The sequence below is a fragment of the Mycteria americana genome, chromosome 5 (assembly GCF_035582795.1).
Source record: "Mycteria americana isolate JAX WOST 10 ecotype Jacksonville Zoo and Gardens chromosome 5, USCA_MyAme_1.0, whole genome shotgun sequence".
In the NCBI taxonomy this organism is placed as follows: domain Eukaryota; kingdom Metazoa; phylum Chordata; class Aves; order Ciconiiformes; family Ciconiidae; genus Mycteria; species Mycteria americana.
The window spans coordinates 14588063-14612676 of NC_134369.1; the positions used below are offsets into that span (position 1 = coordinate 14588063).

At 42.3% G+C, this 24614-nt stretch overlaps 1 protein-coding gene across 3 annotated transcripts; it reads right to left on the reverse strand.

The window, feature by feature from the left end:
- Positions 1–1844: 1844 nt before the first annotated feature.
- On the reverse strand, positions 1845–13749 carry CYP2R1 (cytochrome P450 family 2 subfamily R member 1). 3 transcript variants are annotated; one of them, XM_075502205.1, is made up of 6 exons: positions 13500–13624; positions 11105–11250; positions 10197–10338; positions 9273–9905; positions 5893–6222; positions 1845–4605 (listed from the first exon to the last, which is right to left on the reverse strand). In XM_075502205.1, exons 2-6 carry the CDS (start codon positions 11192–11194, stop codon positions 4430–4432), a joined length of 1371 nt encoding a protein of 456 aa, XP_075358320.1. In that variant the 5' UTR covers positions 11195–11250; positions 13500–13624; the 3' UTR covers positions 1845–4429. The 3 variants fall into 3 exon arrangements, with proteins under 3 accessions (XP_075358320.1, XP_075358319.1, XP_075358321.1); XM_075502204.1 differs by lacking the exon at positions 11105–11250 and having other exon boundaries at positions 13500–13749; XM_075502206.1 differs by lacking the exons at positions 9273–9905; positions 11105–11250 and having other exon boundaries at positions 3520–4605; positions 13500–13749.
- Between the last annotated feature and the right edge of the window lie 10865 nt (positions 13750–24614).

Consider the following 24614-nt stretch of genomic DNA (forward strand, 5'->3'; position numbering starts at 1 on the left):
TTCAGTCCAGAAATGTCATCAAAAGAACTGTAATTATTTTTCCAGATAAACTGCTCATGATTCATAATGATTTGTAAATAATTGCAAAAATTAGAACTCGTTATCTTTTTGCTTTCAATCTACTCTTTTCTTCTCTATTTATAATTTTTCTCTATATTTAACTTTCTCTCATTTTCCAGATGATATGACCAATTCTCTGGACAGTTATTAGTTCCCAGTTAAAACATTACACACTTGACAGTGTGTACATAACCTTAAAATACATGCTATATTATAAACACCAGCTATAATGCTCTCCTTTTCCCCTGCTTCTATTTTATCATTCCCTTATTAAGAGAAATTGACATCTAAGACATGAGAGATTGTTCACTGAAAAAAGATGGAGCTACATCCTGGCATATAGTCCAAATTAGCTGAACTATTTCTAGTATGTACTGGCAAAATAACAAAAAAGCATTATTATGATTCTCTAGGTCTTTCTCTGACAATGTATTCTGGATACATATAAAGAATATATCACAATAAATTCAAACTATTTACTTTCAGAGAAGCAGTAATGTTTCTAGAACTTTTATGAAATCTCACTTTCTATAGTTAATTTCTGAAGGCATAAATTAATGAACCTTCCAGCATTTATTAGGTTCACACTAAGCTTATGTTCACCAGTGTCACAGAAACTGGTGGAAGTTCAGGAAATTAATTGCTAAAGAGTAAGATTTTCTTTGGCATTCGTTCAGTGTCATATATGACGTGCTTGCAGTGTTCCTTTTTCAGTTTCTGGGGATGCTGGCATGGCCAAGGTTAACCCAAAAACTTAAGTTTAAGGATAGAGTTTTAGAAAGAAGAATTTAAGATACTATGGTGGTACTGACTGCAGCTCTTGCATCAGTGTTAAAAAGGGAATCTCCTGCTGGATAGCAAGATGTGTTGCCCTGGGCCTGGACTTAAGTCTAGGAGTAGGTAAAGAAATAGACTGTGTCTGAGAAATAGGGCAGAAAGCACCCATTCTCATGTAGGAGAAACATATAGCAGCTCATAATCTTCCTACTGGTATTACACTGTAGTTGGCTGTGGAGACCTTTGAATGGGATACCGTAAACTAATACAATAGTGAGTTGACCATATTCTCCTCCAATCACAGAATTTCTGTGATTATACTCACAAAAGACAACTAGTTATTGCTCAAGGAGAAATTAAAATAATTAAGTAAAGAATATAAAATCAAGTCTTAATCCTAAAATTCCTATTCCTTAGGAAAGACTGCTGAATCTAGTCTGCATTTACAAATACTGAACAAGATCGAGAAATGGTGCAAAGAACGTTGCAATAATCTCACAGGAAGGGAAAAAAGCTGAAGTGGATTTTTCCTGGACAAACTAGAAAAAAGAATTATTCAAAACTGTACAGCGATTGAAAGCAGCAAAGGCAAGCTGAATATGCATTTTTAGCTACATTTACAGCAGAAAGTCCTTCACTGCCTTTGGGAACAGCAGTGGAGTTACAGAGAAGGTACATGAAAGTTTCTTCTTGTGGTTGTGATACACCTGTATGTGGAAACAGTGCTTCCAGTTCTAAACTATCATCATGAATTCAAAGGGCTAACTCTGCAAAAGACAAAAATGAGAAGACTATAAATACTGAAGGGAATAAAACTTACGAAAATGGTGAAACCAAGAGCGCAATAAATGGCAAAACCAAGAACTCAATAAATGGCATTACAGAAACAGAGAGGTTACAACTTAAATTTCAATAAATCTTTCCATCGGTATCTGGACACATTGTTTTAATCCAAAACATTAGGACATTTAAAGCCAGATAGGAAAAACTTCTGCAAATGGGAACAATCTTGCCTCGACACATTACTTAATGTCTTTTTTCATCCTTAAATTCTACAACCAGAATAAGATGTGCTGGTTAATATATCAACCTTTAATCCCAAAACAGTGTTAAATAGCAGCCAGCTATGCTAGATAATTCAGCTGTAGAAAACTCTCACCAGGAAATTCTGAACATCTGGCTGGCTACTGATGTTCATTACTATCAATCTTGATACAATGGAGAAATTCCAGAGGACTGGAAAAAACGATTATTATGTCAGTATTTCAAATTATTAAATCGGATCATTAGGATAATTCTAAATCAGAGGGAAAATAATGAAAAAGTTGATACAGAATGAAACAAGTAAATATAACTAATACTGATATAGATTTATAGAAAAGACTGTTTGTCAAATGTATTTGATTGCTTAAACGAGACCGTAAGTTGGCAGATAATGGTAAAAGTTTGGATTTATATCCTGAGGCTTTTATAAGGCGTTTTGATTTAGAAACCAGAATGACATATAATCAATATGGTTCTCATTAAATGGATTAAAGACTAGCCAGGAGTTAGATCTCAAAATACCTCAGCAAAAGGGAATTATCACTGGCCAGCTGCATTTTGAGTGTACCCCCCTGCAAGAACTGGTTCTTGATTTTTTTAATCCTCCCCCCACTTCAATTAGGATTATTTGAATCATGTTTTAACCACAGGATGTCCTAGAGTTCCTGCAACCCAGAAGGCCAAGCCTAGATACTAACAAAACTCTGGCTGTCTGATCTAAGAGCACAGGGTGGGATATAGGAAGAATTACCATGAGTCCAGAACCTTAGCACTGAACACTTCTGTTCGGTATTGCTTCATAATGAGGGCACCTAAATTTGGTAGATTCCACAATTTTTACTTAAGCATTTCGCAAGCACCCAACATCTACTTATGCAGGTATCCAGAAAAGGCTCAATCTTGACTCCTAAGCCCCACTGTTTGCCAGTATCTTAGGAGTGATTTATTCGCAGCTTTCATGGTGTGCCCAATGCACAGCAATCAGGCTCACCTTCCTCTCCTTTTTGAATCTTAAATCTTCTCTACAGAAAGGCAGTTACTCAGCAACTCAGGAGTAGCCTGCCCACCCTCTTCAGAGCACCAGGAACACGTGTTTGAGATGCTCTCTGTGGGACATGTGGGTCTGACTACCCTCAGACAGAGTAAGTAGTTTAATCTGGACCTGCTGCATCTTAAGTCAATAGACTATTATGTAAGTGGACTTGTATTAGCTCCGTTTGATCCTTCTCTTCTGCTATTTCAAAAGAAAGGAAGTATTTCTGCTCAGTGTAAGCTGAAAACATCAGGTCAGCAGAAAACCACCAATTCCTGCCTTTGAACTTTCCTGCAGCTCCACGTTGAAGCATAAGCTGTATAAAGAGCAAGGTCTAATATTCAGCCCTGTCCTTAAATAGCCGCTTGCTCAGTGTGTGTTTTGTTCTACACCCTATTCTGAGGTCCTGCTTCTCCCCACATGGTGGGGACTGAACATACCATATTTAGAGTATCAGGGTTCTCCTCTAGGGCCTGCACGCATAAATCTTTATCTACCAATAACCATAAAGCAATAGCTGTCAAGAATAAAAAATGAAGCTGGCAGAAGTCAAGAGTAGCTGTTATGCCTAAAACTTCTGCTTAAAATCCATTTAAAATCTGTTTCTCCCCACCCTATTCCACTCCCCTCCCAAAAAGGTCTCTTCTCTGGTCAGACTCATGAGCAACTTATTTTCTTGACTCATAGTATAGTTGCATGTGACTCTGGTAACACAAACACTGTTTTTTCCAGACTACTTAGGCAGAGATTAATCACTACATAATGCTTTGTATTGGGAGGAAATGGAGGACATGTGTCTGGAAATGCAATAAACTGGCAAAAAAGATAGCTGTAATTGTCAGGATTACGGCAATAATTGACCACTGTATATGTTACTAAATGAGAAGCAAGCCATAAAAGATCTTAAAAGTGAATTTGCACAGTTATCTTCTTCACTAGAAAATTATGAGCAACTGGGAAGATATGGCAAGGAGGAGGAAGGATTAAAATGCTTTAATAGACAATTTGTTTGTCAAGGCTGGAAATGATAGTTCATTCTGAGTTGCAGAAATGTAAATAGATACCTTTAAAACCTTTTTAGCTATGTAAATTTAATGGAGAATTATAAAGAACAACTTAACTGGAATAATGTAAATGAGATTTCTACACATGAATCTGAGTAAACATTTTGAGCCATATCCTCCATGCTTATAAAAATATCCTCTCAAAGTAAAATGGCTTGCTAAGTAATTAAATATTTAAAAGCTGAATCAGAAGTTAGATTCAAAACAGACTTCTGGAGTGAAAACATCAACTTTAAACACAGGATGTGTTTCATGGTTTTGGTTGAGGGGTTTTGTGTGAAAACCAAGTAAAAAGAAACTATTAACTTGTGTACAAATAGTCAGAATTTATCTGCAAGTCCTTTAAATTTTTGTTCTTCTGACATGAACACATTTAGAAATAGAAGGCAAAGTGGATCCTCAGCTGCAACTTGGAGCATTGTGCTCCACCTGACAATCTAGACCCTTCTCTTCACCGTCTTTCCGCACAGATGAGGTATGGCTGTGGTTGTAATGTCATGCCTAATCTTGGTTTGAGATCTGGAATCACGCCATGAGGAAAACACAGGTGAAATCGTTGTAGTAATGAAGTGAAAAACAAAAACATTTCCATTCGAGCTAGTTGTTCTCCAAGACAATGTCTTCTTCCTGGATGGAAAAGAAGGGTTTGAAAAGACTTAAAATGTGTTCAATTACATTTTCACTCTTATTATGAGTAAGAATGGTCATTTTTGTGTTCTAAGAGGAGCTGTATGAACTTGGTGGTAGTATTCTGTAAGAGAGGATAGGTGATAATTTACAGCAAGAAACAGATTTTAGATAATTTGTTCTTCTCACTACACAAATGCCATTGTAACTAATTCTGTCAAATTCATTTAGATAAGCTATTCGCTACTTTATCTTGTCTTGAAGTGCCAATCTAGACAGAAGATATTTTAAAAAAATGATACTGTGAATTTCAGCCTTTGTCCCCTACTATTTTCTTAATTACATCTACTGCCAGTCATTATTACCTGGCAATTATTATAACTTGGTAAGTAGAAATATATGAAACAGGTCTGGACAATGCCTTTAAATATTAGTTGCCATTCCATGTATGACTAGTTACAGGGAGTAAATGTGGTTGTGGAAGACACAGATGAACGGATAACAACATCTGGAACTGGTAAGGTCAAACAGGCAAAAATAAATGTAATAGAATACACAATAAAGGTGGACTTCATCAAATCTAACTTTGGCCATTTAGGTGTTGTGCATCTATTCTAAGGGAATTGTCTTGTCTTGTCTCCCTCTATTTTTTGGAGAAAGAGTATCCCAGATAAGTAAACTAAGTCACCCTCCACACAAGGTTATGTCTTTCTATGGACTGCAGAGGAAGCCCTGGCAGTTAGCTTATACGGAACACCTAATTTTTTTGGTTGATAATCATATGTCAATTATCCACTCTTATAGGCATCAAAAGACAAATCCATAATGATTTAGTACTGCCAGAATATTTCCTCAGGACAGAATGCAGTGCTACATGCTGACCCCCAAGCTAGTTCTGAATAAAATCTGCAATTTCTGGTACTGATCTAAGTGCTGAAAATTGAAAGGTGGTTGTGTAAATCACCTGTATGTAATGACTTTAGCAGCAAATGACTATTAATTGTGAAACAAATAACACTTATGTACTGCAATGATATAAGATGTATAGACTCCTCAGATAAGATACTGCGCTTTTTTGTTATTTATATATAATAATAAGTTCATCTATATAAAAGATATTATGCTAAAATGCGTTATTTCCAGAGTGCATTATATTGAATATTTTTAAAACAGCTGTTTCATCGGAACTGTGGATATTTCATATCATTCTGTCCATTCCTGATTTATTGCCATCACTTATACATCTCTATATTTATGAAAAGGAACAGTGGAAGGAATCACTCTTACCTAGTGAAAAAGGAATAAATGCATCTTTCTTGACAAACTGCCCGCTGCTGTCCAAAAATCTCTCAGGAGAAAACACTTCTGGATTGCTCCAGTATTTTTCATCAAAATGAACGGAGTAGAGGTTTGTAATGACTGTAGTGCCTTCAGGAATAGAGTAACCACGCACAACAGTATCTTTGGAAGTTGCATGAAAAATACCTAGTGGAGCTATATTACAGAATCTCAGAACTTCATGCAGAACAGCCTCAGTGTATGGCATTTTGCATTTCTCTTCTAAGGCAGGCATTTTGTTTGGGCCGATGACTAAATCGATTTCTTTCTGAACTTGCCCTGTTAGGAACAGGAATAAAAGTTGATGTTTATTGTGTAACAGCCTTTATTTGTTAATTTAAGCTATAAAATATATACTTTTAAAAGGATACTGAAACATGAAATATCTTATATTAAAATATAGTAGCTTACCAGCTTCTAAATTTAGACTTTATATTCCTTATCCTCCTAGTAGGAATTATTACGAGCATGTATACTAGTAATCTTCATTTTGAAAGTAATTATTCTCAGTAAAATTGTGTTTTAACATACTTTTCTTTGCTTGTATATATTTTTATTTCTGGAGCTCTTCAAAATTAAAGAAGCAAGCCAAAGACTGCAAAGATAAAGTACATTAAATACTTGAGTGAACACAGATAACACTGAAATTAGCCACTTGAACTTTCCCTTGTCTAATTCTGCTATGACTTTTTAGAATTGTCATGGTGTAAAATCACTCACTCTTCAACTGAGAATATCTGATACAACACAGTGAGAGTTAAGACGGACAGGAGTCTGAATTTAACTGAAAAGGAACAAATTCAATCACTGTTTTTTTAAGCTGTTTTTAAAATTAAGTTCACAGGTTATTTAAATAATCTCAAAGTATTCAAACTGCCTCTTCTTTTTCCTGATACACTTTCTTTGCTGAAACTGCCAGACAGCTCCTAACTAAAACAAAGCTGGACTTTTACAATTCATGTGGAACCAATAATGAAAATCTGGACAATGGCAGAAAAATTCTACCAGAATCACCAGGTTGTTCAAGCTGAAGTGACAGTATTTCACATCAAAATGAAGAGGTGAAAAGCAGCTGAGTGAAAGTACATTCTGTCATGTAGTGGTGTATCAGTGTATATTGTAATACTTGGACAGAGAAAGTCTAAATAAATGAAAAGTAACAGTAATTTTTATTTTTATCCAGATGAACTGATTTTGGATCCAAATTCAGAAACTTATTACATTGCAAGATCTGAGATCAGAAGATTATTTCAGGTGAGTGGATCTCTACAAAATCGGCCAAAGCATAGGAGACACAAAACTGCGAAGTTTTATTGATCTTTATTGAAAAACAGTATCTTGGTCATATCTTCATGGAGAAAGAATAAGGATGTTCTTGTTTTAAGATATGAATATTGTTTGTGAGCCAGGACAGACTGATCAGAAACTTTGATTTAAGTGGACCTTTTTGCATTTGGGCTTTTTATATAATGTAAAGCATAAATATATCCTATTGACTAATTATGGCACTTAATATATTTTTAACTAAAATATGGACAATGTATTTATGCATCTTAAAACTTAAGTACCTATAAAATCAGATTATATTTTTTTCATTTTATTAAATGTTTTTCTTTTATGGTAGATTTTCTTATTATACTGTGTAAAGCACATAGGTGAATTGGTGGAACTCAGAAGCATAAAAGCAATATTAATTTTTTTAAACCCATTTGTTTTAAATTGTCTGAAATGTGCTGACTGGTTAAACATAGCAATCACAGTTTTAAGCTTCCACAAAAAAATTATTAGCTGTACTTAGTGAGCTGAGGCTACATATTTCTCTTAAGCATGTCCCTCAAAGTTTTTAAAATTAACAACTCAAATCCTGTTAGATCTTGCTTTTAATCCTAGGCTAGAAGAAAGTTTTCCCATTTTTTAATCTTTAATCAGTTTCCTCATGTTCAATTAATTAATCAACTAACTAAAATATTTGAGTAAATGAAAATAAGAAAATATGTAAGAGTTTATGGCTCTCAGGAGGTATTTGAGCGAACTTTGGTTCTACTTGCTTGGCCAGATATTTTAACCAGCTCAGTGAATATGGGACTTAAAATAATGATAACAGCAGCAACAAAAGAGCTTTGGCATCAACTTCTTTATTTAATCTGAATGATTTTCACTGTTTATAGCATGTCAGGCCTTGACATACATTATCATCATATGTTAACTTTAATTTTTTTCAAGTAAAACTGTCTTTACCTTAAACGTAAATATAAAATTTGACCTCTAATTTTAAAATAATAATTGCTTTTTGTCCACCCAGTTTAAATTAAAAATTATTCTAGCTGAGAAAATCAGAAGGTATAGAGTCATGCACCTACTACCACAAGAAGAAAATATAATCTTTCATACATAAAGATATCTGGTTCCTGTGCAGAACTTCAGATCTCAAGAGCCTTATAGCTACAGGTAGTGTTGTTGGTAGTGTGCAGGTAAAGTCATCTCCATTCTGAAATGATGATGATGGTGAACTGATGTTAGAGCAATATTCTTTGGTCAAAGTATCAGTAGTAACTTTCCAAGTTATCTAGGCTGCTCTTTCTCCAAATACTGAAAGTCCCTAGCTGAACTAAGCACTGCTAAGGTTTTGATAGGAAGAGCGAAGCGGAGGCAGTGGAACAAGAAACGTGACTGTTCACTTCTAAAATCCAAACTTCTACACAAAAGGTCTGGGCTGACATTCAAACACCTATTGCTATCTTACTTCAGAATGACTGGAACACATCTTTGTATTTTTATTTTTAAATGCTACTTTTGTTCTTCCAAAAGTATAAATATACATGTCTATAATATGTAAATCTATTGTGAACTGAGGCACTTAAGGATAAAAAGAAACTGTACCTAAACTGTTAACCACAACCCGATTTACATTTTTGCTGACGTTTTTACATTTTTAATTTAGTTTATTCATTTCATATTTAATTGCATTTGCTTATTATTTATTAACTACATAGATTAGCATATCTACCAGCCAATATTATGCATCACAACACTAAACTTAAATATATTAGAAATACTTTATTAAAAATATTAAAGCTTCATAAAAATGTATTCACAAAATAATATGCTAAAATGTTATCATCGTACGTGACTTTTGATATCCTCTTCATCTGCATATAAAATAAGCTTTTCACATCTGTCCATAGTATATTTGGTAAATGATACAATAGAATAATATATACAAACCTTCCTTTTTGGTTACAACTATGGATTACTGCACCACTTTGAAAAAGCATTTTAAATTTGCAATAGGAAAGTGTATCAGTTCCTCAAAATGTCAAAGTTCTTACCTTGAATGTTTGGATAAAGAGCCATAAATAACAGTGCCCATCTTAAAACATTTGTTGTGGTTTCTGTCCCAGCTATGATGAGTTCTCCAACAGAGAAAATTAAGTTTTCTCTTGAATATGTAGATTCTGGATCATTTTCATTGCAATCCATCTCATCTAAATATGCATCTACAAAATGTCGAGGTGACTGAGGCTTCCTATTTTCAGCGACACGTTCAATAAGCTCATGAAGAAAGTCATAGACTTCAGCTGCATTTTTAAACAGCTGCTGGTGTTTCCCAAATGGCAAAATACCAATCCAAGGAAAAGCATTATATAAAAATACAGAAGCGCTAGCAGCTAATTCAATATTTTCACTAAAAATCTCAATCATGTGCTGAAATTCAGTATCTTCGTATGTAAAACGTTCTCCAAAAATAATCAAATTAGTAATGTTTGAAACAGCATTTGTTATCAAATGCTTAAGATCAAATGGTCTGCCTTTGTATGTATCAATGGCATCAAGAAAAAACATAGATTCTTCTGAAATTTTGTGTTCAAAGGACCTTTGACCATATCCAAAAAGTCGAAAGGTATTTACAGCTAATTTGCGATGTTCTGTCCATCCTCTGCCATATTTACTGTTCAGTAAGCCTGAAAAAATATTTTGACACAGTATTTTATGCAACGCCTTGTTCTTCCCCCATAAGATCATAAAATTATTTAACAAGACAAAAAACAAGACAAAAAATTACACACATCTTGCTATGGAACACAGTCCAAGAGTGACAATCCTTTCCAAATAATATCTTTAAAGAGGCATCAAGTATTTTATGAAAGGAGATAAGGAAGTAGAGAAAATGGCTAAAGCAAATGTTTCATGTGATCACAAACCCATCTATTGGACAAAAATTACATTTTTATATAAAATACGTTAGCACTTACCTCCCATGTTTGTCAGCTTCTTAAACAAGGGAAGAGATGGTCTATCTGCAAAAATTTCACTTTGATGAACAAGGCATTCTTTTACTGCATCATAGCCATTCAGTACAATAGCAGATATACCTCCAAGATCAAGACTGAAGATCTTTGGTGGAAAAAAAGAATAAAAATTGTAAAATGCTGTTACAACCAAATCTTAAGGCCAAAGAATGAAAACAAGTAGAAACAAGTAATGAAAAAGTGAAACAACACTAAACATCAATGCAAAATACAGGCTTGAATAAACTTCCAAAGCGCATGCAGGTAGCCAGAGGTGATACAACTGTGGCATTACACAGTCGAGTCTGTTGTGAGCTATTTTACTCTGTCAAAAGATAAGGTAAATTAGCCCACACTACATTCTGTGCTTTGCTGTGCACCTAAAGTGACCAGCTCTCCAAAGTAAGGACCGGGGATGCTTTCGTATAGTCATTAAAAAAATGTGAATTTGGTACGACTGCATATTTTTCAGAAAAAATGTACTGTCCCCTAACATTAGTAGATATAAGTAGATAGTAGTATAAGTAGATACTTGTAACTATATAGTATGACATTGTTAGATATAAGGTATAGTTTTTATATCAGAACTAGAAATAAAGAACATATATTGTCTACTCTCCTAATTTGCTGAGACTATTTCCACAGGTGGGAGGAAAGCTTTACCACTATATCTGCTCCTCCTCCCTGCCTGAGTAAAGGTAAATTCCAATAGCTTAATTTGGTTAAAGGGACTATGACTGAAGCTACAAGTTCATATCACAAAGACTTCCAACATGTCACTTAGTAATGGCAGACACAGAAGTGGCGGCAGTTGTGAAAACAACCAAGCTGCACCCAGTCCTTTCTACCTCTGAAACTGGACACCAGCTTACTTTGCACAGGCTCCCAAAGAACCACCAGATGATAGAAGTGAGAGCCATGATGACAGCCAACAAATGACAGCATAGCCCAGCTAGTCCCATCTCCTGTTTCCAGAAGTGGTTAGCACTAGATGCTTTGGAGAAAGATGCAATACATCCTGCAGAAGGCACATACAGGATAAACAAAATGAAAATCTTAACCTAAGTTTTAAAAATTAAAACCGAGGCTAAACTCAAGATTGAAATCCTATATCCCTTTCCATACTTTACTTAGCATTACAAATCTGTATTTTTACCTATACCAATCTCTAGTTTTTCCTTCATCTCAGAGCTGTGGACCTCCACAATATGCAATAATGTTAGCCTAATTATACATTCTGTGACAACTGGGTTGTCACTGGAAGGGTTGTCAAGCACTGGAACAGGCTGTCCAGGGAAGTGGTTGAGTCACCATCCCTGGAGGTATTTAAAAGACGTGTAGATGTGGCACTTAGGGACACTGTTTAGTGGTGGACTTGGCAGTGTTAATGGCTGGACTCGATGATCTTAAGGGTCTTTTCCAACCTAAACGATTCTATGATTCTATGATTATTTTGTTTTAGCAAACTTGGTATTTTCACTGTTATAATGGCTCTTCTTTTTTATGTGACAAGAAGACACTCCCAATATATTTCTGCAAACCATCTGTGAGTTTTGTATACTTTGATCATAGCTTATTTATCTTTCTTCCTATGTCACACACAATTTAAAAAAAAATCCTTTCATTGTATTTTTCCAGAGCCCCCCCAATCCTGATATGACATCTTCAAGTTCCCTCAAATTCTGCAGGATCCTTTCTGAGAGCAGGTGACTAGAACTACAATACAGCATTCCAGGCAAGTAGAAAGCTTAGTTTATTTGATGACACATTTTCCTTCCTGTTTGTCCTAGTATTTTGCTGGAAACACATCTGCTTTTTTCCATTGCCAAAACAAATGAAACAAAAGATAATCCTATCCTTTTGTTTCTGCCGTTTAGCGTGCTTTTAATTTGTGCACTTTGCTTCACCTCTCATTTGTGACAAGACTGTGACTATCTGTTTCTGCTGTAGCTTTCATAAATGATCTGGACAAAAGCTTTTGACAGACTTAAGTTCTAGCAACAGTTTTACTTGCTTGCTGGGGGTGTTATATTTAAACACTTCTAGAAGTTTGAAGGACTCAATTTTCTAGACAAACCATTGTTTGTTGGACAAAAATCCCAGTCCTTCACAGACCTCCAGTGATAATCCTGCTAAGTAAAACACCATAGGTCTTATAAATAGTCTGGAGATGTACGGGCACACTGAATGGCTGGCCAGGGGGTGCGCGCTGACTAGCCCGCTGCTACCAAAACGTATATGCACGTGTGTGTGTGTGCGTGCGTGTATGTGTACACCACACACACACTTATAACACTAACACGGGCCTGCCTTTCCCTCCTAGATCTAGTTTGGGTTTAACTTTTATGAAGCGTGTAAGAATAGATTGGTTGCTTGAAACTGGCTGAGGAAAAGAAACGCCTGGTATATAAGAAAGTATGAAAAAAAGAAAAAATCCATTCTTATATAGTTATACTAATTGACTGTAAGTAAGTATTTCAAATATCCCACTGAAGGTATTTTGAAGCAGTGTGTCTTCAGAGAAAATGTTGCATTATTCAAGGGCCTGCTATTTGTTGTAATTTTGTTAATTTTAAGGCCTTTTGGCGTGTCCAAGACTTGTGGACATGAAACAAGCGAGTTACTTCCATTTGCAGCAGGACACCAGTTTAAGCATTGCACCAGAAAATAAAATAAAAGCAAGAGCCGGGCGGGCGGGCGGGCAGACAGCTCAGCTCCTCTCCTCTCCTCTCCTCTCCTCTCCTCTCCTCTCCTCTCCGCCTCTACCGCCCTAAGGAGGGAGCCCCGGCATCACAGAGGTGAAAAACCTCTTCTCTGCCACCGGTCTGCCCCTGCTCCCGCGGGTCGGGCTGGCCCCAGCACCGGTTTTGCCAGAGCCTTGTGCTCTGGCCCCGCTACCGACGGGGTCCCGGGCCCGTTCCCCTGCTCCCGTTAGCCGGCGGGGGTGCTCCGGCCACGATGCCGCTGCCTCCTCCCCGGGGCGGCCGCCGCCGCGGTGCTGCTCGTCCCCCGGCGCGGCGCGGGCACCGACAGCCGCTCCGGGGCGGAGCCGGGCGGCGGGACAGCTCCCCCGGCCGGACGCGCCGTGCTGCCGGTGCGGGGCCGGGCTCCGCGGCAGCCCGGGGACCGCCGGGACGGGGAGAGGCCGCCCGGCTGTCTCTTCTCCGGGCTCGGCCGCCGGCAGCGCTGCCCGCCCCGCCCCAGCCCGCCCCGCTCCCGCTCCCGGGCGCCCCGAGGAGGCGGCAGACGCCGCCGGAGCGGCGGTACCTGCCCGTGGATCTGGCTCTGCCGCCGCATGTAGACGTGCGGCTGCTCCGCGCCCAGGGCGTGGATGTTGCCGATGAGGGGCAGCCCCGCGGGGCCGGGCGGGAAGCCGGGCGGCCGCCGCTGCTTCAGCAGCTGCCGCATGACCAGCGCCAGCACCGCCGCCAGCAGCAGGAGGCAGGCGCCGCTGCCCGCCGCCGCCGCGCCCGGGCCCCCCGCCGCCGCCGGCCACATCGCCGCGCGCCGCCGCCGCGCCGCTTCCTCCTGCCGCCGCCCCCGGCCCGCCGCCCTCATTGGGCGGTGGCGGCACCGCCCCGCGCTCATTGGCCCGCGGGGGCTCCGCCCCTCGCGTCAGGCAGGGGACGGGACGGGACGGGACGGGACGGGACAGGACGGCGCGGCGTGGAGCGGAGCCGAGCCGCGGCGGGGCCGGGCTTGGCCGCTCTCGGCCCCGCCGGGTGGGCGCGGGGGTCGTGGCGCCTCCCGCCGGAGTCCCGGCCTGCGGTTCCTGCCGGGCTCGCGGTCCGCCCCGCCCGGACGCGGAGCTGGGAAGCCTCGGGGAGGGGCTGTCCTCCTGCGGCCTGCGGAGTGCGGAAAGCGGGTCTCCGTCCCCGCGTGGTTTGGTTTTGCCTTTTTTTGTGGGATAACATTAAAAGTCGCTCCCTTCAGGTTTACGAAGCGTTGAAAAACCGCTGCCGACTGCGTGCTTCCCACGTTGACCTTGACGGCTGAGAAAAGTAACAAGCAATGACTTGCTCGTTGTTAAGCCTCTCTGGAAGCAAAAATCCACGGGTTTGAGGTGTCTTTCCCAGAGCCTCTTCGGGCTGGGGAGCCTTGAGCCGATAAATCGCGCTGCGTTGCCCTGTCTGCCCTTTCCCGCCGCGACACGGGGAATCTGCGTATCTGACAGCTTTGTGCTAGCAGGCGGGTGGGTGGCAGCCTCACATGTCCTGCCTGCAATTCCCTGTAACGCGCTGCCTGTCCTCGGTCATCTGACCCGGCTGACAGCGCTGCCGCGGGCAGCGAGGAGGCCCGGCGTCCCCGCGCTCGCAGGCAGCTGAGCGCAGAAGGAAACGTCCCCAATTCATGTGACCAAGCAGCAAGGAAATCACATACGTAACGCGTAAGGGCTATTGTTACTCAGCGGGATGATGCCTCAGAAAAGAGGGCTTGAGCTGCTGAAGAGACCAAGATCATTTAGTGCAGAGCTAAGAAAGCAATGCTGCTATGCAACGAGACATCCTGCTAAAACCCTTTATCAAAAACTTAGATGTGTTTCCACTCACGCTGTTTTTGCTGTTCCATTACTGCTGTTTTACAAGCGATTTTAGGCATAACAGAAGCGTTCCTGCCCTGTTAAAATTTCTATGCTATGTTTCCAACTTGAGATTTCTTTTTTGTTGAATTCAATTTTGTTGAATATCTCTACACAGATTCATAAGAACGTTGGTAAGATCTAAACTGATAAAGAATTTAGGCTGATGAAGTTCATTAATAACCTGACCGATCAAAATGCGCTACGTACTTGATAATCTAACCATTGAACGCTTAATTCTCAGTACGTTCCTGTGATGGGACATTCTGCTTCTAATGTGGCGATACTGACCGGAGAGTACATGGCACAAAAGCTGAGGAGGGCCCCAGATGTTGCTCAGAAGGTGGGTGGTCAAGAACTCAAACGCCGCAAAGGCATTTGCTTTGAGAGTACAGAGAGGAGGTAAGAGCTGTGGCTACAACCAGGAAACAAGGAGGGGAGCTGGGGAGTGACAAAGTGTAGCTTTTTGCCTGGCAATCTGGCTGCAAGGCATCTGCGAGGCTTCAGGGCAATCAATCTGGCTATCTGGGTGCTTGCTGAATAGAGCACGAGGCTATGAAGTGTAAAAAGAGAACAGGGTTCAAAAAGTGTACTCGCTCACGTTTGCCCAGGATGGGCAGATTGAGACGGAAAGATAAACGTCACGTGTATATTACAGAACGATACACCAGTAACTTTTAATGAAGGCAAGTGCAACGATGCTGACCCAGTTTTCTCAGCCAGAGTTGTTGATGGCCGTGTCTTGTCATGCACTGAAGGCTGGTTGGGCTGGTTCCTGGACCAGGGTCTGTGCTGGTTTCTGTGGGTCAATACAGTGAGAGACTCTGATTTTCAGGTGAAACTTCACGCAACGAGTCGTCAGTTTTATTTGCCTCAGCATCTTTCTTTGTCCTAGCTGCAAAATGCCTGTAAAGCATGTGTCGATGCCAGCGTCCTATATCAAAATCTTACCCAGTTTGTCAGAATACAAAGAAGTGGCTTGAGCACTGCTGGAGGTTTATTTCTTTCATTCTTCTTCTGAGTTATTTCTTCGTCCTTTCTTCCAGTATGATACTGCCTGGTGTCTTAACTAAATTACTTGGGCCATACCTGCAAAAAAATGACAGTATTTCAATGTCAGTGCCTTAAGATTTCTCACCAGATGGCAAGAGATTCAGGACCTCAGGTTGGCTCCAGCCAGAGGCAGAATGAGGAGAAATGGCCGAGGATTAAAACAAGATGTGCAATGTGCTTAAGCAGTTGTGCTGAAGCATGCAAACTCAAACAGATAGATTTAAACCTAATTACTTACACACATTTAAACAAAGAGGGGGTCTCCAAACACTTTAGCTCAGCATATTCAGGTGAATAGAGGTACACAGACTGGCTGGTCAGAAAACACTTCAAAACAGTGTGAGAAAGACTAATTAACAGCCTGTAGACAATTACAGAGAATTAACTTTCAAGATGAAATTGCTGTTGATTACAGTGGGAGTAGAAACGTTGATGTGCCAGATACATCATGCAATTATATGGTGTATGGTATGGTGTATATGCATACGGGTATTATTGCAGTCTCAGTTCAAAGGACGTAAAGCATTTCTGTACATAAGCTTCTGTCTTTGGAAAAAAGAGGTCGGTACTTTTCTCCCCTCATCCTCACCTCGATAAGATGATACTTGAATAGTTCTCAAAGTGTCTGAGGAAACACAGGAAGAAGCACTATTGCTTTGATTGATTTTTACTTGCTTATCTTCAATGTTCTGTTATTTAAATGTGTAATACTTCACATGCACCTGAAGTTTTAGATGATCATAATTTCCATTGCATCTGTGTAAGAAAAGAAAGGAAAGGTGATTGACAGTTTTGGCAGCAAGCATTTTGAAGGGGAAAACCAGGAAAAAAAATACTATAGGAAAGACCCAAGAAGAGGAAGAAAGATACAGATGAAAAGTCCAAATGTTTGGCTGAAAAGAAGGAATAGACTTGTATGGGGGAAAAAGCAGACCAGATTTGACAATTACCTTCAAGCAAGGGAGAGAACAGTCAAAACTGACCCTACCATGGTGTTTGAGCCTTGGTGATGGAGAAGAGATGGTGGTGTTAGCCACTGTAACAGAGGAAGAGAAACTGAAGAGGATGATTGCAGAACAGTAAAATCCGTTTTGGTCAAGCCAAATGCGAAAAGGTGGTGAATCAGCCAAGATTAAAGATCCGAGAACCTCTAAAGGATGCATGATTAAATGGAGGAAAAAAGGACCAGCATGGATAAATATGACTGAAAGTTGTCAAAAGTAAGTGATAAATAAACCCTTGTGGACAGATGAAATCACTTAAGAACGCAGGTTTAGGGATGCAAGACTCCACTGGCTATCCAAGGGCAGGATTCCTTGCCAGTTTCTGACTGATGCTTTTTTTTTTTCTTTCATTCCTTCAGAAGTGTGGGGGCAGCTTGTGCTGAATTGCTTCTTTGGGAGGGTTTTACTTATCTTAATCACAGATGATCAAATGAGCAAACTCATAGGATGAGTAAAGGTTTTTTGATTTCAATTATAAAAAATGATGGCTGAGTAAAGAAACCCATTAAAGCATGTATCTTTATTAAATTCTAAAACATTCTAGTCATTGCGATTTACAGTTACTTTGCATTGTAAATTCTGTAAGGAGAAGTTGGAGACAATCAAGTCACAGGAAATTATTGTGTTCCTGTCTTCTCAAGAAAAGCAGAAAGCAATTCTTTGACAGAGAGTGACTACACATACATATACACAGATCCGACTTTTGAAGAAATAGACTGACAGATGTGGCTGTTCTTTTAGTAACAATATTAAGATCCTGATGATAACTCTATTACGCTCTTGGGAGAAAAATTAAGGCGTTTCCAAGTTCCATTAAATATCTCACAAACTTGTATTCAGCTACAGTTTGAAACAGGCTTTGGCTTTCTTACTCTTTAGCATTGACATCGTTGCTACACTTCTAGAAAACAAGATAAACCTTTATCAGGCTACAATGCTTTCCATTCCTATAATAAAGTCTCTTGTCCAGTGAAGTCATGCCATTATTTATAAAATGTCATACAGGAAAACAACTTCTTTATAGCCAGAAATGTAAAGATTTTGCTCCTTTTCTTTGAGGGCGGGGCAGGGAGAAGAAAGAGATCTGTATAGATGTATGTAAAATAGGCATGCTTCTCATTGAAGAAAGTAATTTCATAAGCCCACTGACAAGTTTAGAGTCATGTGCAGATGTTATCATCTATTACACTCATATACCTCTTTTTAACACACCTATATCATCATAGTGAAAGATCAATTTCTACGTTACAATTATCTCCTTGGCTAAGCCTATAATGATGTTGGTGCGTTATAGATTAGCTAAAACAGAAAAACACATCTAATGTTTTCCCTTGTGAATTTGGTGATTGGTTGCTGAAAAAAACCCTTTTCCTTAATCACAGTCCTACTGTGCCTAAACCTTTTATGTTTGTCAGCCAGACTCAGAAAGCTATGACACTGGCTTAAAGAGTATAACTTCAAAAATAGTTTTGGCATATTTTATTTGCTGGTTCTTTCAGAGTATACTTAGGTCAATTTTATGCATACATTTAGAAATTTATCTTTTTAATTGATATTCTCATATGGTGATTGGTTCCCAGAAACTCTTGCTTAAGTAGATTAGCAAATATTATGTCGTAATAGCCTTTGCTTTCATGTAGTATTTACCAGCACTGAAAGGAGGGAGATCTTTTTTGGTCCCCGATCTAGCTGAAAGGTACAGGCTAAATCGTTGCCCTTGTACAAGTTCCTTTTGTCGAGTCAAACAATTAAACAGCCAGCTGAGAAACAATTGCACCTGGTCCTCCTCACGCAGAGGGCAATACTGGAAACAGCAGGGATGTATAGCTGCAGTACCTAACAACGCCAGGACAACTGAATGGTCCTGGAAGGGATTGAGAAAAATACTACGTTACACTGTGGCTTAATCAGACCTCAGTACTATCAAGACAAAGAATGAAATGATGAGATGAGATCTTCCACCCTTCTTATATCCTGTAAGGAATAAGCATGGGATTAACTTCAGGATTTAGGATATAGTTTCTCACTGTATTTTTGCTGACATGCTCTGATGACATATAAGATAGCAGCATAGCACTTGTGCAAGCGATCAAATCAAAGTTATATAACTACACTATTGCTTAACAAGGTTAGTTTTCTGTTCTGAGGTTGTTTTCCACATATGGAGTTTCTTCAACTCTTACCTTACCTGCAGAATGCATAAAACTGAAGTGGAAATAGGTGCCGATTTTGAAATATTTTCAGAGTGAGATTTTCCTCCATAGTTCATCCCCTTTGTGCTACCCTGGTCACGCTGGAAGTCTGGCACTGGCTGTATTTGGTGAGCTGCGGGTTCCTCATGAGGGATTCCCTTTGTCAGCCCACTGGAGGTGCAGCCTGGGACAGAACTGGGTCCGGCTGGAGCGCGGCCCAGTTTTGCCAATTGTCAGAGGGTGGGGAGCGTGCTGCCAGGTAGCATGATAGGGCTGGAGCCTCTGTGAACCTGCTCGGAGGTGGAGCTGCGGTAAGGCAGGACAGAAGATGATAGAGCCATAGCCAGCTTCCTTGTGGTCTGCCCCTTCTGCCTTGCCAGGCAAACCTCAGTGCAGGACAGCGTGGCCCAGTTTGTTTTAAAAGGTTATTCTGCACTGGATTTTGAGTATATACAGGGAAACTGCTGCAAAACCTACTGCGCAAAAAAGCTCAGTAGGAATGTTTCAATGAGATTAAAACAATGAAACACTGATCTTCTGTTTCAAATGTCTTCCATACATCAGTCTGGAAGCTTTTCTAAGGCATTTTGGAAGAAAATTTGCTTCCAGACTGATTCATAGATTTCTCAGTAATTAGTTCAACAGCAGTTCCACTTTCTCAAAAGTAGTCACTGAAGCAGCCTAAATCCAGATTTAATGTCCATTAAAAAAGAAATGCTTAGTGTTGGGATCTGTATCAGTGTTCTGGTTCTCGGGAAAGTACAGCATTTTTATAAAAAAGAGGCTCTCATTTTTGGGCCAAATTCAAACTGAACTACAAGATGGATAGGTAAAATATTATTTGTGTGGATAAGCTTGATGTGAGCTTATTCTAAATCTGAATGTGGCCTTTTGGAGGCTACGGAAGCAGAATTAAGCAAAGGATTAGACCAATTAGGCATGTAAGTTTTGCAAAAGCAAGTGCTAACAAAAGTTTGGATGATAGGTAAGGTGTTATGTTTCAGAGTTTAAGCTATTGAGTCTGTAGCTATTAAAATTACAGAATCACAGAAGTGAAATTGGAAGTGAAAGATATGAAGAGAGCATATTTAGTTGATTATGTTGCTTCCCCAGAGCAGAGCAACTATACATGTCATTCCTGACAGATCTTAGACTACCATGCCATAAAACCCTCCAGTGAAAGATATGCCGTAACTGCAATGCAATCTATTCTTGTCATTAATCTCAATAGTAGAAAGCTCTTTCTAATGTGTGGTATCTCCTTTGTTGCCTTTTAGACAATATATTTTTGTTGTTTTGAATATAGTACCAGAGCGTCGATTATTACTGCATCATGGCAAGTATTTATATTTTTGTTATCACATTTCTCCATAGCCTTTCCTTCTGTTAACTGTTTCCCCAGTCTTTGAGTTTGTTCTCCTAAATCATGTTATGGGATCTCTGATAACTCTTACTGGTATTTTTCTGGACTTTCTCCAACTTGCCCAAGTCTTTTTGAGGTATGGCATGCTGTCCCGAACAGAGTACACTAGCAGATCTAGATCTTATCAGCAACAAGTAGAGCGTAAGGATTATCTCTCGGGCCTTAAACACGATACTCGGGTTAATATACGGCTTGCTTTTACAACAGCACAATGTTGTTAACTCTGGCTTAGCTTCTGTTGTTTTCTGCAGAACAGATTACAATGAAACGTTAGAAAGATGCTTTCTTTCTAACACAGGAGCTCACAGGAGCTCAATAGTGCTCACGTTCCCCCATGTGGCTTGTAGAGTCCTCTTAGGTGGCAGCGTTTTCTGGCCATTCGTGGAGACAGGATCCTGAATTAGATAGCCTAGGCATCCACCAGAAACACAGATAAGTAACTCCCCAGCTTCTCTTCGTAAAGAAAGACCATGTGATTTTTACAGCTGGTTTTATCATGAATTGGCCTTATCTGCAAAAGGCTTAATTAGGTGCTATGAAGAACAAGCTTAGAGAGAGCAGAGACCCGAATCATGCTCACCTCCCTCATGAAGAAATTACCGTGTCTGTGGATCGTGGCATCGTCACTGTCTACCCTTTCCTTTTTGTAGGGTCCTCTTTGTCAGATATGAACCATTCTTGGGAATGGAAATTCTGTCTGTGCAGCTCACAGTCTTGTCTATCTTGAAGAATTACATTTTATTACTGAACAAAAATCTCAATATATAAATGTGATATTTTTGCTTAACAGCATGTCAGCTGGTAACATTTAAGAACCTCACTGCAGTGTCTATGGCTTGTTGACATAATGGCAATATTTACAGTAGAAAAAATGGTTGCACTTTAAAATGTATTGGTTAAATAATACCAACAGTAGACTATTGTAAGAAGTTGTATCTAGTGTAGAAACTCACTTTAAAATAGGAGAGATTTTTCTTATTCCCTACAAATTTAAATAAATTTCTTTGAAGAGGAAATTCCTTTTAGTTGGAGCTGCAGGTTGCATTAGATCATCTCATTTCTTAATAAAAAAATACAGTCATTCTGTAGCTCTTCATTTCATCTGCTTTGAACCTATACCCATTGATTATTTTACCTGATATATTATCAGGCACTGAAAAAAGGCAGGACAAGTTCCTTGGAACACGTTGTTTCAGTAAATGTCTTGCTTTCCTAGTGCAGTGCTCAGAAGTACCCCTCTGTGCTAGTTTTTTTCATGAATACTTAACCTCTAGTTTTGGATTTATCTAGCAACAGGAGACCATTATCCTGTGAAAATCCCGTATCTTTTTTACAGCTTCAGAAATAGACAAACTGGTCTTTGGAGTTCTTTGTACTGGGTAAACTATCTTTCTTCTCCGTCTTATGTGCACGAGAAGAGAGGTTTGCAAAAAGAAAATATATCTGGTGAGACCAGATGACGTATAGCTGAGGGGAAAAAACAGGACAAGCGTTCCAGCTGGGAGTCCCTCCATTAGCTCTGGCAAGGAGCAGCCAAAGTGCTTGCCAACATCCAAGTACTATTTTATCTATACGTGCACAAAAGTAGATCTGTTGGCATTCATACCTGTTGCTTTAAATTTACGTTTCTTCCTGTGAAAGCTTAAAGTAGAAATGTTGGCATCTGAAATCCTGCAATCACCGCATCCTACAGGCTCCAGCCCGAGGCTGAGTAGCACTGGCAAGAGAAGGACTTGAACTGACTGGAATCAACCAGAAGATGAAATCGAACTTTTTCCTCCCTGAAGAACTGAAATATGCTATTCCAACAGAGTCTTCTGGATTTTTTAAGGTTAAACCAGGAATATTCTATGTGGACAGGGAGTCAGTAAATCCCCAAAGCAAATGTGAACGATTAACTGTTAACGTAGGAAGAGAAGGGGGGGGGGGGGGGAGAGTGTCTGACTGGAAGCCCGGTCATTGAAGTTCCTACACTTTATTTCTGTAGGTGTAGCTGTACAAGTCACATTACAACAGCAAAAGTGATGCTGAGCCGTTTCTTTAGGTGCTACCTAACGTTTGTAAACGCAACCTCAGAAAAACTAGCTTAAAAATCAGAATGGGAGCCGTGGAAACGGAAGAGATTTCAAATCAAATACTTAAACTCCTTCTCCCGGGGGATTCCCGCGATGAGCATACGTGCGATGGAGCTGCTATTTAAAACGAAATTTTAAGTTTGTCTGTGCGGGGGGGAGGAGGAAGCCTGCCAGGGAGGGCAGAGGCCAGCGGTGCCCGTAAAGCGAGCGAAGGGAGCAGGCAGGAGGGAAGCCCCGGGGCCGGGGGGCGGCCGGTGCCGGCACCCCGTACCCCCGCTCCAGCAGCGCCTGTGGCGGGGCGAGCCCAGGTCTCTGCGGGCACCTTACCCTGAGCCTCCAAATGGTGCTTGTGGGCACGGGGCAAGCTGGGACCCCTCGCAGCCCCACACGCTGGCCACTTCCCGCGCCCCCCTCGCCGTGGGGCTCTGCGCTCCTTCCCCTCCCGTCGCTGCGGCCGCAGCAGAGCTCGGCGGGTCGGAGCGCACGACCTCCCCCGCCCCCCAGGGCCGTAACTCATGAAAAGCTACCAAGACGTGTTAAGGAAAAAAAAAACCAAAACCACTACTTGCCACCTGAAAAAAAAAAAACGGAACCTAAACCCCCCAAAACTAAACGGTTTTGCAACCGTCGTTCTGCCAAACGAGCGCGGAGCACTTGCGCAGACCCCGCCGGTTCGCCGCCCCCGGCGCCGGGAGGGACGGGGAGACGGTGGCTGAGCGGGTGCTGCGCCCCGAAAGGCTGACAGCCATGGAAGAGGCAGAAACCCTCCCCGGCTGATCAGGGACTCGCGTGTGGTTTCCAGCATGTTCGTGTTCCCTGTCAAACCTCACAGCTAAAATCGCGCCAACAAAACCACACCCGCCCCGCGGTTCCCCCCAACTTTATTCACCTCCCGCTGAAACACGCGATTCCTGCCGTCGGGGACGACCCGTGTCATCGGCTTCTGCAAACGCAGAAACGCCGGAACGCCGGGCGGTCCCCAGGACAGCTCCCCCATCCGCGTTACGGAGCGAAACGAGCGATCTCGCTGCGCTCGGCACCTGTCCCGCGGAGCGGCGCGGTGGGGCCGCGCAGTGTGCGCGGGGCTCCGCTCGCTGCGGTGTCACCGCCGGGGCCCGGCGGCACAGGCGGCGCTCACCGCTGCCCCGGGCGGTGCCCGCAGCCGCCGGGAACGATGAAGGGCCACGGCGGTGCGGGGCAGCGCGGGCAGGGGAAGGCACGGGCGGAGCGGCGCCGGGCCGGGGAGCCCGGGGACGGTCAGCGCCCACCCCTCCTCCGGCCGCGGTCCCGGCGCGCCCCTCCGCCCGGCCTATCGCCCGCTGCCGGCAGCTGCCGGGGCCCGGGGTAGCGCTTGGGCATGCCCTCTGCCGCGGGGGCACGCACCGGCGGCGCCTGCCGGTGCCGCCGTCCTCGGCAAACGCCCTGCGACTTACGGCGGGCAGGAAAGGCGCTCCCAGCCCCCGGCTCTCGGGGGGCGGTGGAAGGGCTTTCCGCCTCCGGCCGCTGCAGAGCGGCGCGCCCGGCCCGCTTCTCCCCCCTCTCCGCGCCCGCTCCGGCGGGCAGTTTTCTCCCAGCCCCGTGTCGCGTCGCGCATCCCCGCGGCCGCCCCCGCCGGCCCCCCCGCCGGGCGGGTACTTGCTGCGCCGGGGCAAACAAACATCCTGCGCGGGCAGGTGCAGCGCCGCCGCGCCGTGACAAAGGGCCCTCCGCGGGTGATGCATGGGGCGCCGGGCAGCTGCCCGGTAATCCCCGCCGGCGGGGCTCAGCGTTACGCCGGGGGGAGGCGACCCCCCCTTCCCCGGTGCCTCTTCCGCGCACAGAAAGGCGCCGCACCTGCCCCTAGAGTTGTGCGGTGATGGTGATGACGGTGGTTTCCTCTAAGGCCGCGGAGTTACGCCGCGGACCAGTCCCGGGGGAGGCGGTGCGGGCTCCTGGCAGGGCACAGCGCGGAGAGCAGCGCGCTGCCGCCGCGGGGCTGGTGGCAGGTGCCGAGGGTCCCTCGCTCCGGGGAGGAGCGGCGGGGTGCCGGCCGCAAGCGCTGCCTCCCGTGCCGGGG